Below are 19612 nucleotides of genomic sequence, written 5' to 3'. Positions count from 1 at the left end.
ATAACACTGGACACTCGTGGGGGCTGTGCTCTCCCACAACCCATGCTACTTACATATACCAACTCCAAAGTCGCGGTACAGTGGGAAAGTGCAGGTTTCCTTATAGGCCTGTTACCAGTAATTATTCGGCAACACTTCCTTTATGGTGGCCAACTATCATCGTTCGATGAAAATTGTTACAATGACATGATCATTCGACTAATAGAGGTTTCAACAATTAGTATTTGGTAAACAGCCATTTGATGAACGTGGTGGTTTAAGATTAACCATAGACCTGTAGTGCCAAGAAAATATCAGTCTGGGAATGGAATGCGGTACAAAGGAACTTGAGCAGGAAGAAGTGTACAAATATTTGGGAACTGATGAAGGATCAGTGACAAAACATGAACAAACGTGAATAATACTCAGTAAAGAATACTTCAGAAGTCTAAAACTAATATTGAAAACAGTCTTGACATCTAGTAATCCAGTCCAAACTATAAACTAATTTGCTCTTCCAGTTCTAACTTACAGTTTTTGGGTACCTGACTGGCCCAGTACTGGACCAGGTTACCAGGAAAACAAGAAAAATATTTCATGCTTATCAAATGATATATAAAAATCAGTGGATACCAAGATTATATACTCATTGTTCTGAAGATGATATGGATCTCCTCAAACTTGATTACATGTACAGATTTGCAATTGTGGGACGCCATACATATCTGATGACCTCATCAGACCCAAACACACAAAGTTTTAAAACAAGAGAAGACGTCATCTAACATGGCTTCCCTGCTTAGTTTAGCAGAAGCATATCTGCTGTCAAGTGGGCATGGAGATCTTAAGGAAAGTAGATAAAAATCAGACAGCAACTGAATACACCAAAGGAGAAAAAAAAAAAGAAAAAAGAAAAAAATAATACTAGGAGAATGATCAGATGAGAAGGAAAGGAATGTGGAGCAGGCATAAAAATTGTGACAAGTCGAGAGATCTCCTGGAACAACCGCATGTTGATAGGGATTCGACACAGGAATGGTTAAAAAAACAGGTGAAGTGAAACCAAAAGATGAAAGGTTAATAGTAACGCCCCAAGACAGTGGACTACATAAATGTTGGTAGGGAGATAACTATGGGAATGTGGGGGGTATGTTAGGATAATACTTTTGTTATTGACGACCTCTATCCATAAGGGAAATGGGGGCAAGACTGGGAGTAAATTTACGATTTCCCATCCAGTTGACAAAATTTCAATTGAATAGGGTCAGGGGGGAACTCTGTTTTACATGAACGAGGGGCCTATTCCAAAGCAAGGGAATCCTTTGGGACACATCTGTTTCTCTAGCATGTTCTGTCTACGTCACAAGCAAAGTTCAGATCCCTGGATCTAGCGTTTCTGGTGCTGTTTATTTTGCACATGTGCAGTAGATCCATCATGGCTAGGTCTGAAAAGAACATGGAAGCCAGGCAAAGATCCCCTCTCAGCAACCTGTAGGAGACTAATTACAGAAACAGAGTCTTTAGGCAATCAGTGCAGCAGAGGGTATTCATGCCCTGAATTCTTCTGGCAAGAAACCTTTGTGGGCATTATAACTTTTACAAGTGTCTGGTTAGGTATATGCCAAAGGGGGCACTGACAGGTCTGATGAGAGTAGAGTGGTACTACAACTTCCTACGAACTGGATGCCATACCGTTACTTATAAGTTGGGCTACACAGGATGATTTTCTTGTTATCTTAGCTATATGTTGGGGAAAGGCCAAATTGCTGTCTACATACGTTCCCAGATCCCTTACTATTGGGTTGACACTTTTATGGGTGTTTTATCGACTGAGTAATTAACTTGAGTTGACAATTTCCCAAAGGGTACTATGATACATTTTTGGCACTGAGTTTTACTCCATGGCTTTGGCACCAGTGATTTGTCTGTGTTAAATCCTCTTGCAAGATTTTGGTAGCCCCCAATTTACAGTCATCTCTGAACTTGGTGAACCACGGGCCTTGCACTTTTACCTTGACTTTCGAGAAGTAGATGTCAAAGTGGGTTCAGCACAGAGCCCTGGGGTACTCTATTGGTGACTGTTCCCTTGGTGGTGGTGGTTTCACCGATCCTGACTTCTTGGGCACTGTCTGCAAGGCAGCTGGCAATCCAGTGAGTTACGTAGGGTTTTATGTCTAGCTCAGAAAGCCTGTCAACAATGACTAAAATTGGGTATTTTATCGAATGTTTATATGAGGTCAGGATATGCAGTACCCACTGTTTTACCCACGTCCATTGCTTTGGTGACTGTTTCAAAGAAGTCTACCAAGTTAAGTAGACATGACTTTCCTTTAAGAAAGCCAAATTGGCATGAGTCCAGTGTCTGTAGGTTGCCAATGTCCTTGTTTGTCTTTTCTATAATTAATTCCATGGCTTTGAATATTATGCTTGTTAGACCTAGGGGTCTGTAGTTCTCCAGGGCAGTTGATGGTCTTTCCTTGTGGAGGAGAATGAATGTTGTGGCCCTCCATTCACTTGGAAGGCAACTGGTTTCAAGGCTGTAGTTGAAGAGTACCTCCAGTGGTTCTGACAGGTCATATTTTAGACTGCTCAGGAGGCAATCTGAGATGTTTTCAGAACAGAGAGAGGTTATGTTCTTGACTTTAGCAAGTGCTGCCAACACCTCACCCCTGCTAACAGTTGGGGGAAGTATGCTGGGGGAGAGTGGAGGGTGAAGTCTGAGTGGAATTTATCAGTCAGTAGAATTGCTATGTCACCCTAATTGGTGAAGATGGTACCATTCACCACCAGTTCATCACACTGCTGTAGGTTACCTTTTAGGTTCCAGCCACAGCTAGAGAATATCTTGTGACTGTCCTTAGCCTGTGAGGCTATCCTGACCTTGTAGTTGGCCTTGTTGGGTTTAGACATCCAAGTTTCTTGCTTAGTTTTATAAGACGGCACCTGTCTTTACGAGAGTTACTCTTCCTGAGTATTTTTGGCCATGATTTTTTTTTCTTTTATTATATACCTCGTTTGGGTGAGGATTTCACCAGTGGGATTTGTTTTAGTGTTTGTTTCAGTTTACTTCTGGTAGGTATGGCGGCCTCTATGCAGCTATTCACATGTTTGTCTAGGGACTCGCAATAATTCTGCATTGTTAGCTCCTGCCTTCGAATAGTTCCAGTTACTAGTTTAGCTGGGTTTTCTGTGTAGATTTTTACTTCAAAGGAGACAGCTCTGTAATCTGACATCACTAACACGCATAAAAACAGTACTGCAGTTGCACAAGGAAGGAAAAATAAATTGTTTCATCCAGAAAGATTGCCAACAGTAAAACTACCTGCATCTGTTGATGTTAATCTCAATTACTTATAATGACTGAAAGCTTAAGGTGTAAATAATTTTGAATAAGTCTATAATCCAGCATCTTTATGTAGTCATTTGGGATTTTTGAAGTTCATGTAACAGTCCTAGACAAACAGAAAGAAAAGGACAGCAGCAGCAATGGTGATGTACACTCCCTGGTGTTCAATCAGATTTTCCTCGCATCTCAAGAATATTCATAGACAGCAAGAAAGAAAAAGGACAACATTGGCTTTGATTCAGTACACCCTAAAGGTTAGAAAATGTTCAAGTACAAAGAGAATTTGCCTCCTTTTAGAATGTTTTAAACTCTCACAGGATCTTACAGAACATTTACAGAACACAGAAGAAACTCGATTGTGATTTTATTGTACCGATGGGTGACTGGATGTGAAATTACCACTTTTGAAGGTCTGCAGAATACTCACAGCTCTGTTCCACGATAATACAAGTAAACAGCCATAAATAATTTCATTTTATTAAAACAGTTCTAAATCCTAAATAACTAATTACACAACTATTTACATTTTTAAATACAAATAAACATGTATCACCTGACAGGGAGACAATGGCTCTACTGAAATGAAAAAATTTCCAGTCACAATGGAATGAGCTCATAGAGTTACTGTGTATGAAAACATTAATTAGCCTAGGCATTTTATCATAAAATTCTTTAAACTACTGGGATCAATATGCTGTGCTCAGGCAGTGTAACTATCAAGTGCTGGGGAAGCTATGCAATGAGCAGTAAACAACACTGCAAAATGTAGCTGTAAATGGAAAGCATTCATACTGACTCTGTCGGGTATAAGGACACGTGTTTTCAGAGTATAGCTATACTGTTCCTTCAAACCCAGAAAGACTGTTATTTTTTACTCCCCTACTGAGGCATATTATGCTCAAACCAACTCTCAATAAATGCTTCAAGTATTTCTATAAGCTCCATGTTGGGGAGCAGTATCTGCAAAAAATTGAGGAAGGTCAGTCAATGGCCAGCATAGCAATCAAAATGCCACAATAGAAGAAAGTGAAAAGACCTCCTACACTGAACTCCAGTATTGGAAAGGAGAGTTGTTGACATGGTGAGGCACAAGCGAAGCTTCAGCATCTTCACTAAAAAACAGTGTTAGGCTATGGTGATCCAAAAGGACAGATTGGGGTTATAGTGATCCAAAAGGACACACTGGATAAGGACAGTATTGAAATTCTTCCATGGCTGAAAAAGTGGGATTGCTGCTGTGAACTGTAACAGCACTTACACAGGAACAAGAGAAAGAGTTGGCTAACTGGCAGCAATACATGTACACAAGTGGATGGTGTCATCAGACATGGAACCAACATACAAGAATGGAAACATTATTTTTGGCACTTTTTGTTGTTCTGTTAAGCTGGCACCTATGGCACAGGTTTTAACAGCATGCACCACAGTGCAATTGCTTAACTCCTTCTCCAGTCAAAGTTAGGGAAACTACCTACATATGGAGACATTAATCTTAATTACTTACAATAACTGAAAGCTCAAGATGTAAATAATGTTGAACAAGTCCATAATCCAAGCATCTTGATGTAGTCCTGCATCTCTAAGTGCTTTTCATTTTTTGCTCCCATCTTTTCCTTATTCCAGTTAAGTTTTTACTAGCTTTGCCCCAAATGTATGCATCTGGAAATGGTGCCAAACTTAGCTGTGTAACATCTGCTGTTACAGATTTTAATTCCCAGGGGCCTGATAATTTTTTCCTTAGAAAAACTTAACATGCAAGCACAAACTTTGTTTGAGCTACAGCCACACCATACATCTGCAAATGCCTTATAAAGAAACTGTTTCTAGCATGGGTAGAACTGTGTGAAAATGGTTCTGCAGGCAGCCACAGGACAATTAAACTGTCAGGGTGGAGAGAGGGGAATGATTATAAAGTATTCACAAACTGTTCAGAGTACCAATATTGCTGGCACATGGCTACACGTGTGTGTGTGTGTGTGTGTGTGTGTGTGTGTGTGTGGGTTGAAGGTGCAATGCTTGCAAGACTTAAAATGTACTTGTGCATAAATCTGTCGTGGTCACCAAGGACAGGAGGGGGGCAGCTAACAGCGAGAGTGCTTGCATTTTTACTTTAACTTTGTTTTTAACTTTAACTCCATACAGTATATAACATTCACATGCAACTGTCATGCATGGTTCATCATATCATCAGTGGTTGGCTGCTTCATTTCCTACTCTCCTTAATCCCCAACACCTTCTGTTTTCCTTTGGGTTTGCCCTCTCCTTCCTCCTGGTATGATTTTCTCTAATGTCATATTCTAACAAGTTTTTCCATTGCTTTTCATTTTTTGTTCCCATCCTTTCCTCATTCCAGTTGGTTTCTGCCAACTTTGCTCTATATTGATGAACCTTAGTTTAATTTATGCTCCTGTACTGGTTTTGTTCCCTTGCAGTACTGAATGAGAAAAGGATTTAACTTTGGTCCTCAGAAATTTTATAATATTCATTTCCCACTTTCTCCCTTTCTAAATTATGTCCACTTTCTTTATGCCCCATAGACAAAATTCCAAAATAAGCTCTGCTTCCTTTTAAAATGTTTCCACCAAATCTTCTGGCCCTGCTTTCAAATGACTTCTTTTGCTTACAGTCCTAGAACATATGCATCATTCCTACCTCTTCCTCCTGACACCCTCAGCCGTCTTTTATCCTCTTTTCTGCTTCCTTTACCAATCTCATGACGGTTAGATACCTTCTGTAGAGTATTCTGACTTTGACCAACAGTTCCATGTACTTTGTGCTTCACTGCCAGAGCTGTCCTCTGCCAGTATCCTGCAATTCCCTTTCACATTTCTTCTCTTTCCCAATTTTTTGATTCTTTGCATCCCTAACCTATTCCATTTTCTCTGAAATGCCATCCTGTCTCCTGCTCTCCCTTCCTGCTTGTTCCAGTCTCCTGTTGCCCTCTGTGAAAAGTCTTTTTCCAGGTTTCCCTGAGAACCATGTGGTTCTACCAAAGGGCCCTCTGATATTCTGTATTAAGTCCTCCATTGCTTTACAACTTTCACCACTATCCTTTTCTCTGCATACCAAATTTTTCTTTTGAGCAATTCCGTTCTCCAGATTTCTCCAGATTTCTTCATTTTTCTTCCCTCTTTTTACCACCTACCATTCTGTTCCCTATAGTTTGAGTTTTCCTAAAAAACCCTTCAGGAACCCCAATACTTTTATTGCTGCTTCATTCATGTTGCTTACGTTTCTTCACATTTCCCCTCCCTCCTACTCTCTTTTGCTTAGCCTCCTTTTCTGTTTGTATCCAGTGAAGGCCATTACATCAGTGCATTTTACAGGGATATGCAGGAGCCCTTAGTCCCCTTTTTCCTACTCAAACTCATTTTTGCCTTGGTCACTCTTCTACCCCAGCCTTTACTGACCCAGTCCACTAGGTCTTTTTGTCTCTGTTGCAGCCTTTTGACCCAGGGTCTATGTTTATGTTCCAGAGTACGTGGAGGATTACTGGTAGCATCATCCATGCTGCAATAATTCTCCTAATCAATTTATTAGTCATTTTATCCCTCTCTGGAGAGTACTGCTTACCTTTTTTTAACACTTTCTGTAGTTGTTTAATATAGATTATCGCCCCACATTCCCAACACAGAGTCCTATGCACTTTGGGAACTATGCCTCTTATCATACCCATTCCCCTCTCCCTCTTCCCTTTTCTTAATCTCACTATCACTGTTTTTTGATGTTGCACCAGAGTCTCACCATTTATCTGAATGTCTCAAATGTCTCTCTTACAGTTCCATCGCTATCACATCCTCTTGATACTACCATGCAGTTAACTGCATATAACACAAACAGATTTTTATCCTTTACTCTTCTTTAAGCATTGCTAAATTGTGCCCAAATTCTATCAGATTCCTCCATCACAAGCATGAATAGGCGTGGAGATATTGGGTACTACTGTCTGGTCCCCCTTCTGGGTCTTGGCATATGGTCCACAGCCAATGCTTTTGTTGTATTGCCTTCCAAAGGAATTCCTATCCTACCACATTAAAGGCCTGCTTCAAATCAAAAATCACAATCCCATTGCTTCTGTTAGAAGTGCAGATAAATTAAAACAACTCATCCAATAGTTCTCCATCATAGAGGCCTGGCTGCCTAATACACAGCTGCTCCTTAACCCTGCAAAAAAAACAACTGATCATATTTACTCAAAATCATTTAAGTGACTACAAAAATAACTTCAAAATCACTTCCTCTAACAATACCAGCATATAAATAGCAAGTCAAACTATGCTTCTAAGAGTCACTACTGATGAAAGCTTACCATCTGATCATCATATAAAACAAGCAGTAAAAAAATACCCACCAAAAGCTAGGTGCACTTTATAGAGTCAAATACCTCACTGATAATGCCATAAAAAGTACTGCTCAATCCCTCCTCATCCTTACACTACTTCACATTGCTTTCATCTTGAATAACCTACAATCCACTCAGCTCTTACTCTGTCTGGCCTTAAAAAAACTTCAGTGGTTAGAGCCAAGGCATTACTTCACTCTCTCCCAACAAGTTACATCCCACAAATTAATCTATTACCCAGATAAATGCCCCATCTTTTAAAATATTCACCAACTTACCAATTAGATATCAGAGATCTACTGACAAGATATTAACTGTTACCAAAGCTGAAAATGAAAAAGCACTCCAGACTCAGAAATGTCAATAAAAACTTTTAATTTTACAAAGCTTTCGTGAGTTCTCCCTTCATCACTATTAACACTGATGGGGGGTGAAATCCCAAAAGTCGTGTAAGTGGCTTTTGGATTTTACTGGTTTTATTGCTGTTGACTTAGTTTACTGGTTTCCTGGATCCTATTTCCCTTGTACTAAAGCTTAAAAACTCAGTTGGTGACACTATACTCCTCTTTCCTGGCCAAAGCATGGAACTTTATTCCCCTCACTCTAAGCAACACAGTTAACACAAACAAATGCTTTTACAGCACAAATAAGAGAATAACTAAGATACCTGTCTTTGTAAATGCACAATAACTCCTGAATGATAAATTTCCTGCCTCTTACTTTCTCCTATTTTTTTCAAGCACTATATCCGCAGTTACTGGTCTAAAATCTCCTCCTTGTCCACCACCTCTCCCTCTTCTTCCTTCCACCTATGGTTAAACATTCTCTCTCTCACTTTTTAATACTAATTCTCCATTTCCTCCTTTTCTTTCCTTTCCTTCTACCAAGTTCATTCCAAATAAGCATGTGGGGTAAAAGTCAAGAATGTCAGCGCCCCGCTTTACATCTATGTGATCACAGTATCTTTCTGGACAGCTGATTGGTTAGAATGATGCTGGCGCCAAAGAGACTATCGTTATGACTTCTTAAAATGCAAAAAATTAATTCACCAATCAAACATAGCTTGAAATTTGGCAAGCTTAAGGAACTCGAGACCCAGGTTTTATTTCTGCAGGAGACCAAATTCCGGAGGGATGCAGTGTCACGGGTACTAAATTTATGGAACCCTGTCAGGAGCCAGAATCTGCCAGATCATGCATGCAACTTAAGTGACTGCACCACAAGTAGAAGTATGACTACACCACAGTCTATGTCGGTGAAAATGACCAGAGATGTACTTCCAGGAATGTATGAAGAAAGATATGAAAGAGACCTGTGTGTGTTGGCAGCCGGTATGAGCCACAGTACCAACAGAAAAATTACTGACTTTATTAATAGAGTTTGGTGTTACTCTAAAGCAGTACAATATTTGTCTGTCTGGGAGGATATGATAGACGGATCATGCTGCACCTCCCCATAGATTTTCAAATATTGGCAAATATGTCCACCCCCATACTGCCTTTTGTAGCGGTACCAACCTGATAAACCTACTGGAATAGATAAACCACCTCAGAATAATCTAAACGTGTTACTGCTCAACGCCAGGGGTCTAAACAAGAAAATCCACTTCCTGCTAACTCTCCTCATTCTGGAGAATGTAGATATCTGTGCAGTTCCCAAGACCTGGTTTAAAGCTGCAGAGGGCACCCTGCAGTGCAAGCTATAAAGTAAAACCTCATACCATATCATTGCAAGCTATAGCTCATCTCTACAATCCAGGAAGCCATACTACGTACTTGAATGTAATAGAGACGCTCCCTATTCAACTTGGGTGATTGGGAATCATACACGACCTCAGGCACACAGGCCCAGAAGTTCCTGAACTTTGTTAACACCAGCACCCTTGAACAGCTAGTCTGCATGCTCACCAGGGGTGCACATATCCTTAACCTGATGCTTACAAACATGGAGAAGCAATGCACTTCCCTGGTGTAAAGTCCCCACTGGTCAGGTTAGACCACAAACCTGTCTCACTTAAAATATTAAGCCACGGACCCTGCTAACCTCGGAACATTTATGACAGTCTAGGAAAATTCCAATCCCTCCCACAAACCCTGACAACACAGCTGCCTAAGCAGAACTGTTGACAGAAATTCTGTACAATCACAAAAATAACCACTTAGAGACAGTTGTGGCTACCCAAAACAAACATAGCCAGGAAACAAATATGAACTAAAGCTTCAAAAACATAAAGGGCGACAGGCTGTCCAGAACACAAATCCATGTTAATTTAAATATTAAAACACACCATTTTAATATTCAAAATAAAGGTGGATTTGTGTTTCGGACAGCCTGTCACCCTTTACGTTTTCAAAACAAACATAGGACAACCTCCAAAAACAAACCATCCTGCTGGAATCCAAGTATACTCAGACTGTATAACAAAAGAAAGAAAATAGTGTCCAAAAAAGGGAAGGATGTTGCCCAGCGAGGTAAACACGCCCTCATTAATTTTGGGAAGGATGCTGCCCAGCAAGGTAAACACTCCCTCATTAATTTCAGCAAGCAACTCAAGAGACTAAATTTCACCGAGCAAAATTTTAGATAAAAATAGCCCTCCAAATCTAAGGACAATATGTCTTTCTTCAGTTATGCCCACAACCTTAAAGGCAACATCAAAAAATGTGCCAAACTAATGGCGAATGCCATCACCTATACAGAGAGCAGGGCAATTCTGCTGGATGATGCATTTAGCTCCAATTTTGCCCCCCTATCACCCCCAATCTCACTGCAGTAAATACCCTCCAAAATTTCTCCAACTATCACTGGGGGGCATGTCCTCAATGCACTCTCTAAGGTCAAGAGCACTGCTTTAATAGGCCCTGATAATATTACATGATACCTCCTGAATAGTATGAAGCATGACTTGTCAGGCCTGCTACAATCTCTTTAATCATAGTCTCCAGAGATGCTTCATGCCTAACAAATGGTGAACTGCAACAGTTTGCCCTCTACACAAGGGGGGACCTTCCACAGACCCAGGGACTACACATCTATTAGACTAACTTCTCTCATATAAAAGGCCATGGAAAGAATGATCATTGATTTGATAAACAATGACAAAGGAAACCTACGGACATTGGACCCTACATAGTTTGCTCTTCTTCAAAGGCAGGTCATACCTACTTAACCAGGTGGACTTCTTAGAGGTCACTAAAGCTAAGTGTGAGTGCAGAGCATTGCATACTGCCTACCTTGACTTGGTTAATGTATTCAACACAAATCTTCAACTCTGGTATTGTAGATAAACCTACAAAATTAGGCATAAACTCATGTGTCACTTGATGGATAGCTAGCTGACCTACTGATAAGACAGATGAAGTTAGGATAGAGGAATCCACTTCCACAAAGAGGACAGTCACTATTGGTGTCCCACAGGGAATCAGTGCTAGGGCCTCTCCTTTGTCCATCTACTTCTATGAAGTCAATGCAAATATCAAGGTCTTCTGGCTGACCGAGTTTGCAGACTGCAAACTAGGCTAAATCAGTGAATTCCCTAAAGACTCACACAACCTTCGAGAGGGATTGAGACTGACAAACAACTGGTGCCAGAGCCATGGACTAGAACTCAAAAGTGAAAAAAAAAACAAAAGCATAATAATAACCTTTGAAAGACAGCTAACCCTGAAAATTACTGCATTGATAATACACCCTTAATCGAAGACTCAGTGATTGAAGATCTGGGTAAGCATGCTGGTGCTAACCTGAGCATTGACCATCAGATGTCAACTGTGGTGAGAGAAAAATCATTGTATGTTGCACAACTTACAAGTAAGGGCATGACATCCAAGTCCAAAACGATCACTGATCTGCTGTATTCGGCTCACTTCAGACCAGAGTACAGTGCACCCTTCGGCATATACCTGACAGCTTCAGAGACCACAGAAGTTCCTCACAAAAAGAATACAGGGAATAAACACACCCTGTGTGGACTGTCTCAAAGTCTTATCCCTGTACTCAATCTCCTACGAACTGCTGAGTAGCAATCTATGCCTAGCGTATAAGGTATCCTCTGATCCAACAATGGTGGTTTGTTGCACATCTGCAAAACAATTCACATCAAAAATACCTAGTTTACAGATATAAACCTTGTCTGCAACACAAACTTGCCATGTTGGAGGGACAGGTATGTATCTCAAAGACTACCCCCTTCAATGGAGCAAGCTTCTTATCCATATGACTCAATGCTCACTCCTAACCCTATTCAAATGCAACTTGAATGAATGGATGGGAAACTGCAAATTTACTCCTAATTTGGCACCTATGCCCCTAAGGGGAAGAGGCAGCCAGTGAATGCTTGATGTGCACAAACCAAGATCACAACCATAAAAGTCCTTAAGGTACTGACATCAGCAATATTTTGGCAAATTTGGGGTAAGCTTGGCCAAGTTTAAAATGACTCTCTTATCAATAGCCTAGTAACAACCTATGAATGGGGTACCATAATGGCTACCAATTTTGTAAAGCTCAGAATTTAAAGTTTGTGCTCAGTTGTGTCAAACTCCCCTCTTATCCCATGTCATTTCCTACCATTAAGCCATGCATTATGATCCAGAAGACAGTAATTAACCTTCACAGCTACCATGCATTAATCCAAGACATGACATCATCAAGACTGGCACTTGATTAAAGAGGTGTGTACAACAAGCCACTGAGTAACAAAAACAGCCAGACTGGCTTACACTCCAGGACTGTGACAAACCTCTGTCATATAATGATAGACAATCTCACAGATGTCCAATTCATGTAAGCAACAGCATCAATTCTTTCTGGTTACACAAAGTGAAGTACCATGCCTGCATCATCGGCATCACCTGTTTATTACTATTAAAATTATACAGAGGTTCATTCTACTTAACTACTTAGCAGTTATAACATGGTGATAAACTTCCTTAATCATGTGCACTCTCTCTATTCAAGGACTTTTCACATTCATCACAAATTTAACAGGTGACAAAACAGCAAAAAATCAACAGTTGTAGGGCTCCACCAAGACTGGATTATTAGTTTTAGGGCTTGTACTACCAGTAACGCTACTGCTCTTCCATGGTGGTGCAGCGGTAGCGTTGTTGCCTCACAGCAAGAGGTTCTCCTGTTCGATTCTTGGCTTGGGTTGGGAGTGCCTTCTGTGTGGAGTCTGCGTGTCCTCCCCGCGGTAGAGTGGGCATTCGAAAGACATGCGTTGAATGGGCGTACCTTCGTTGACGGTTGGGCATCAGGCTGGCAACTCGACACTCTAAAAAACCAACTGCCAATCATTAGCAGACCGGAGTTCTGCTGTGGCGACCCCTAACCGGGAAAAGCCGAAAGACAAACAACTACCGGAGTTCTGCTGTGGCGACCCCTAACCGGGAAAAGCCGAAAGACAAACAATTACCAGTAATGCTACTGTCATCAAAAAGTTGACCATTTTATGTAGTTCTTTCTACTTGAACATACTACAAAATATATGGAAAATGAAGTTTTGTAACACACCTTTTACAATAAAAATAGGAAAGTTACATTTTTATCATACATCATAATGCTTATGACAGGGTATATATCATCTTTGGAAACATGACAAGCTAAGAAAATCACTTAAGTGACATGAAAGGAGAATGCTTTGTTAAAAGCAACATCATACACAGAATAGTTTCCATTTAATTGACAGAATAGCAGTTTTGATTCTATAGTATTTAACTTCACATACTAGAGTGAATTAAACCTATGACCCATTATCAAAGAAACTCTGAAACTGATAAGAGCTTTAGATTCCACAGAGGATGCAAGTCGTACAGCAGTTCTGTATCTGTCATCATATGTAATCTAGATTTGACTGCGTGCACCCTGACACACCAACAAGAGCTATGGTTAGGCAGAAAACCATCCCAATACTCCTCATTCAAGAAAGCAAAATGCCAGGCTATCTATACCCCTTCCCTCCATCCTCAGCCCTGTGACACCCAATTAAGACCTCTAAGCACTACATTACAAGTGAATGCATAATAGCCTGCTAGTGTTACACGTCAAAGACAGAGTATACTAGATGACCTAGTTTGCAACCAGCAACAAATCTGTTGAGCCATCTTACTTTGCTATCAAAAGTTTGAAAAATAAAACATTGCAAAGTTTGGGCTCCAGCACTAATTCCCTGAGACACTCCATAACTGGAAACGATTCAACCTTGGATTTGCAACATGTTATATGGATTTGTCGACATCTTTGTCTTAAATGATGGAATATCCATGATGTCATAAAGCCATTTATGCTTAAGATATTACAAACATTTATAATTCAGTTATGGGGAATACAGTCTAAGGCCCCAGGATTATTTTTTTTTTATTTTGTGGCAAGTATTGTCTGAAACACTTATTTGGGACACTATTGAGATTAAATGGACAAGAGCTCTCAGATTTTTTCCATACTCTCCCTTATATACGGATATAATAAAAGCACACAGCCATTTGGATGAACAAAGGAACTAATTTAAGTTTTAACTGAACAATTTTGATAGCTGATGTACTACTGCAGACTTAATTGAATTTAGAAAAATCCCTGTGAGTTCATAAGAACCAATGCTATATGCTCCCTTGACCCAGTGAAGCCAGATGTATACCATTTCCATATTATGGATACACAGTGGGAGCCCTGTCTTGCTTTATCACTATGTGGTGCAGAACATGTAGTGCTAGATAGTTAATCCTTTACATCTCGTCACATGCCATATTGAAATCCATTCAAATTATATAGATTTTCAACTATACAATGATTTGTTCTTTTTGATAACACAAGTGATGAAAGCTTCTTGCTTTATTTTTTGTTTATATTTGTTTACTGGGATAGCCCAACTGAAGACAGGTCCATTTACAGCGGAGGCCCGGGGAGAAAAGCTCCATACAAGTTACAAATAATAATCAAACATGTAGTACAAGTTACATATAGGAAATATTAGCCATAAGCACTTTTATACAAAAAAAATAGGAAATGTAAATTCAAAAATATTAGAAAAATTACATTTTCAGGTTATTGGTAGGGATTCCTGAGTTTTTGCATACCAGCAGAATTTTATGTTGGTAGCTAGAAGATTGATGTTATATGAGGTAGGGGGTTTATGTGATGCATGGGCATAGCCAAGAATTCACTAGGTGTGCTTCAAGAGATTTTTTAAACAGAGTAGTTGAAGGAGCGGAAGTTAGAGTAGGGGGAAGGTTGTTCCAGTTTCTGGCTATATTGTGGGAGAACAGAGCTTTAACTGCAGAGTTATTGGCTAAGGAAATGCAGAGGCGAGTTTTTCAGAAGAGCGGAGGGGGCGATTTGGCACATAATGGATTTATGCAGTAAGAAATGTTCAAAGTTAATTTTAGATGTAAACACTGCCTCATATGGCTTTGCCATGACAGCACTGGTGTGTCAGTTTTCTCAGGATCCTATCTATGTCCTCAAAACTAATTTTTCCATTGCTCTGTCCTTTTAGTCAAATAATTTCTCTGTACAGGCAATGTAAAGTAAAGGCCTGCATTTTACCTTTATGTACCCCACCCTCATCCCATCACACACACTTCAAATCTCATCATCTTAATTTCTTCCCTCAGGGGTTACTGTCATCCTGCTGATTCCACTCCGAGTTAATTTCTGACACCTCCCTAGCCTCTGTCCTCATGTCTACCTCATTCTCAGAAATGCAGCCACAGTCTGAGAAGTTCTGAAATTTGCTGGCTGCTCTTAGAGGCGAGAACAGAATACAGGTGTCATTCTCAGAGAAATAAAATATTTAAAAAGCCAGGGATAAAAAGCAAGCAGTGAGAACAGAAAACAGAACTTAAACTGCTTACATTTAAAAAGAAATGTAAGCTTTGTAAATTTTACATCCCTTTCCATAAACTCTTTCACCAAATTCAGTAACAGATACAGTTAGTACAAAGCATTTTAGTAAAACTGGAATGAAACTCGCTCAAATAAAAAGCAGCATTTATATAAAAAGCAAATACCTAATTCCTGCAACATACCTATAGCTAAAATGTCACATCATATGGTAAAAGCAGTTATGACAGTTCTGAGAAATAAAACTTTTGGGCACATGGTTTACTAAATAATATGCTTTAGATTCAGGACAATCTGAAGTCCACTACGTAGACATCACTGCCGAACTCATTTTCAACTGCACTTTATTAAAACTAACACAAACATGTTTTAGCAATAATCAAAATCTGGGTGTGGCTTACATTTGGTTTTAATCATAGATGGTATGATTTGACCATAAGGGTGAACTGAAGCTTGAGCATCAAATTAGTAAGCAATCTGTGGATAAACCGTCATTACCTACAAACGGGAGCCCATTATTGTTAATATACAATGCTGTTCCTTAAGAAAGTGCTTATCTTTTAAATTAATGGCACTGTATCTTCAAACATCTTGCTCCTGCAGTCTTTTGCCTCTTTCTTCTCTTACTGGGGAGCGGGAACAGGTTAATAATGCACTGTGAATGTGTGGGACAGACATGTATGCTTTTATACCTCTGCAGTGCATTATGTTATTTGTTTTAAAGGACGCTGACATGTGTACACCTCCTACTGTTTACATGAGGATGCCAGCTTCTGGTTGTGAAAAATTACCTTTTTAAGACTTTGCTACTTTGGTAATTTTTATCTTTAAGTGATGTGCCTTGAGCACTAGTACCGCTTTTCTCCACTTAGTGGGACAAAGATTATGGAGGCTGCATACCCCCCTCCCAATAGCTACAGCCACTGGTAATTATTGAAACTGGTGATGGTGAATTTACAACCAGCACGCCGATTGCTGTGGTCAGTCAACATCTGCTGAAAATGACTTTACATTGTATAATTCTCATTCACTGGTTTTCAAGAGCACAGGAAATACATGGTACATGGAAAATGTAATACAGACTTGTTTAACTGAAGTCTGTGCTAATTACGCAACACTTAAACTGAAAAGGATACATATGACCACATGAAAGCTGATATGTATTTTCAATAATTCCTTCTTCATTTACATCCACAAAGATTTTTTGCCCACACACTGCACAGAGATCTTCAGCTAAGGCTCTGGTTGGCATTCCACCTACTCTGTAAAACTGCAAAAACAGCATAATACTTCAGTTGTGTGTTAACACCCTTTCAAAAATAAAAATTAACTAAGCTCAAAGTAGTGAAGTACAGGACATAAATATCTTACTTATACTTACACCTATGGTGGATGCCATATAATCTGAACAGATTTCTGCAAAATCTCTCCCCATTACTCCATAGTACAGGCCATAGAAGAGTAATATCACCCCAAAGTCCATTGAATCTTCAGTTTTTACCCTGTTTCAAAAACAGTACAAAATGATTCTGTCGTCACTGTATAACCCTAGGTCACTCTCATAATTATTTGGCTTTTATATTATCAAATTGACAAAAATAATTTAAGTAGCTTAAGGAACAGTCATCTACAATTCTTTACAAAACATACTTATAAACAGACAAAAATCCATTTTTATGATTTTACACACAGCACAACTTACTGCTGCTCATTTTGAGCTTTAACAATGACATCTGGAAAACTAACTCTCTTACTGCCTTTTCACACTCATTGCTTCTGTAGTGGTTATGGTTCTTACAGGGTCAAGCTGCTAGCCCGGCACCCAACCCTCCTTGGAAGGCATACCATACACTCACCTAGGGCCAATTTAGAGTCCCCAGTCCACCTGAAGCATATCTTTGGAATGTGGGAGGAAACCAGAGCACCCGAAGGAAACCCACATGAACGCAGGGAGGACATGCAGATTCTGCACAGAAAGCATGCCAGCAGAGAATCGAACCAGAGAACATCTTGCTGTGAGGCAACAACAGTAACTGCTGCACCACCATACCTCCCAGTCACACATTTATGTGTACTAAGGAAAAGCATTGATCAAATTTGACCATTTGCAGACTCTGTTCAGATAACTGAGAAGAGTTGCTATTCCATACACCTAATTAAGAAAGTCTAGAGGAGGGTGTGCAAGCTTAATAGAACTACATTTCTGAATACTCAGTTAAAACCTGCAGCTTTACTTTGTCTGGAATAAGATTTAAATATGCAAGGAAAATGTGTTTAGCAAATTACAGTTGGCAAACAGCAAGGCAGTCATTTTTTCTGATATTCTGTTACTCACTTTAGCATATTTGAGATTGGGAGCTGGAGCCTATCCTGTGATTACTCTGTGTGTGTGTGTAAGGCAGAGACCAAATTCCGAAGGGAATGCCAGATCAATGAGCACATGTATAAATGCACACACACACAGAAGGATGCAAGCACAAATACCTACACGCGATTTGGAAGAGTCACCTACAGCATGCCTTGAGTGTGGGAGATCAATGGAGAATGAAATGAAACCCCACTCGAACAGAACGGATAGGCAGACTCCACACAGAAGGTACCCTGGCCGAGAACCAAACAAGAGAAGCAAGCACAGTCAGAGGCAGCACTGGTAACCACAGCATCATGGTGCCAACAAGTAAAAATGAACAAAGAATGTCATCGTTTTCACAGATGGTCTAAAGTCAGTGAGACACACAGCACAGCTGTTGTAACAAATCACCGAATACATTTGTTTAAACGATTCAAAAGCCTAAAACAATTCACATTTTACAAATAAGACAATGAGCAACAAAATCATTGATAAAATGGCAGAAATAATTTTAAAACTTCTAAAAGTAAGCACAGAAGTTGTGCCTCTAAAAAAGACATAGTAGGCTCTCTAAACAGCTGGTAATTAAGGGATCTCCTGAAGTAACTTTCAGACTCGTACACCAAAATCAGAGAAGGCATCAGACTCCAAAGGACTAGAGCAGGGTAGGCAAAAGACAGTACCAGATGTACTCAAGAAGATCCCTTAGAACAGTTAGTATATCCTCATCTGACAATATAAGGTGACTTCCAAAGGTACTGTGTATCAGTAGCTCCTTCAAATAAGCAGACACAGACTGAGCATAAAAGGTTTAAGTGTCACAATCTTAAAGTATCAAGTGGCAGCCAATGCAGGTTTATTAAGGACACATTTTATGTGATATTTATGTGATGTTTTAGCTAAAAATCTTGCCAGAGAATTTGGCATTTTTGGTTAAGCAAACTCCTGACCAGTAAGGTTTAAGACAGAAGGTGCTGCAACAGTGATTGAATTAAAATTAGAGCACAAAAATTACCAAAGATGAGACTGGTGATGGAATCAACTGCTTGATGTGAGCAACATTCTTAAGATAGAAAAATGATATCTTAACAACAGCTGACAATTAGTTCTTAAGGATCATCCTACTGTCAAGAAACATCCTGAACTTTGACACAAGACAAACTCCAATCTATTTCTTCCCCATATTACTGGGAGAAATGAGAGGCAGATGTGACAGATGGCAGCCTACACTGGCATCTCCTCAGCCTTCGCTAGGTTGAGTTTTAACTGAATTTGTATCATACACTGATGAACTTTGTTCATGTACTCTTCAAGGATAGTAAAATCTGGCACAAATTCTTGAGGGGGAAAAAAAGTAAAACTGAATATCATCATTAAAAAACTGATAGTATTTCTCCCCTTTATGATCTTTTAAGCTGCAGTACATAAATTGTGAAACAAATAAATGCCATAAATAGAGTGGCATCTCAAATTCCATGGGGGAAAGCTAAAAAGAACGGTCTCGCTAAAGACAATTCACTGGATATGACCCAAAAAATAACAGATTCCAGACAGTCCATAACAGGGCTACACCCAAGTTACAGTGTAATACTATATGGACACAAAGTTCAGCGTAAGAGAAAACTAGCCTGACAAGCAAAATTACATCAGTATGGCAAATCTTCATTCCATATGCTAAAGAACTAGCTTCAGTGAATTGCATGGCATGTGGCAAACAAAAGTCCCAGAGAAATCTGTTGTAATATAGATCTCTTGG

General features: G+C 39.6%; 1 protein-coding gene across 2 annotated transcripts in view; it reads right to left on the bottom strand.

The window, feature by feature from the left end:
- The window catches only part of RNF175 (ring finger protein 175), a 683731-nt gene that overhangs the window by 83676 nt on the left and 580443 nt on the right, over nucleotides 1-19612 (bottom strand). For both annotated transcript variants that reach the window (XM_044062404.1, XM_044062405.1), the window contains 2 exons: nucleotides 16888-17008; nucleotides 16643-16776 (listed from right to left, as the gene is read on the bottom strand). In XM_044062404.1, the coding sequence (XP_043918339.1) occupies nucleotides 16643-16776; nucleotides 16888-17008 (255 nt within the window). The remainder of the gene's footprint in view (nucleotides 1-16642; nucleotides 16777-16887; nucleotides 17009-19612) is intronic.

The sequence above is a fragment of the Protopterus annectens genome, chromosome 2.part1, assembly GCF_019279795.1.
Source record: "Protopterus annectens isolate FY-2018-M chromosome 2.part1, PAN1.0, whole genome shotgun sequence".
Taxonomy (NCBI): Eukaryota; Metazoa; Chordata; order Ceratodontiformes; family Protopteridae; genus Protopterus; species Protopterus annectens.
This window is presented reverse-complemented; position numbering and strand designations above follow the sequence as displayed.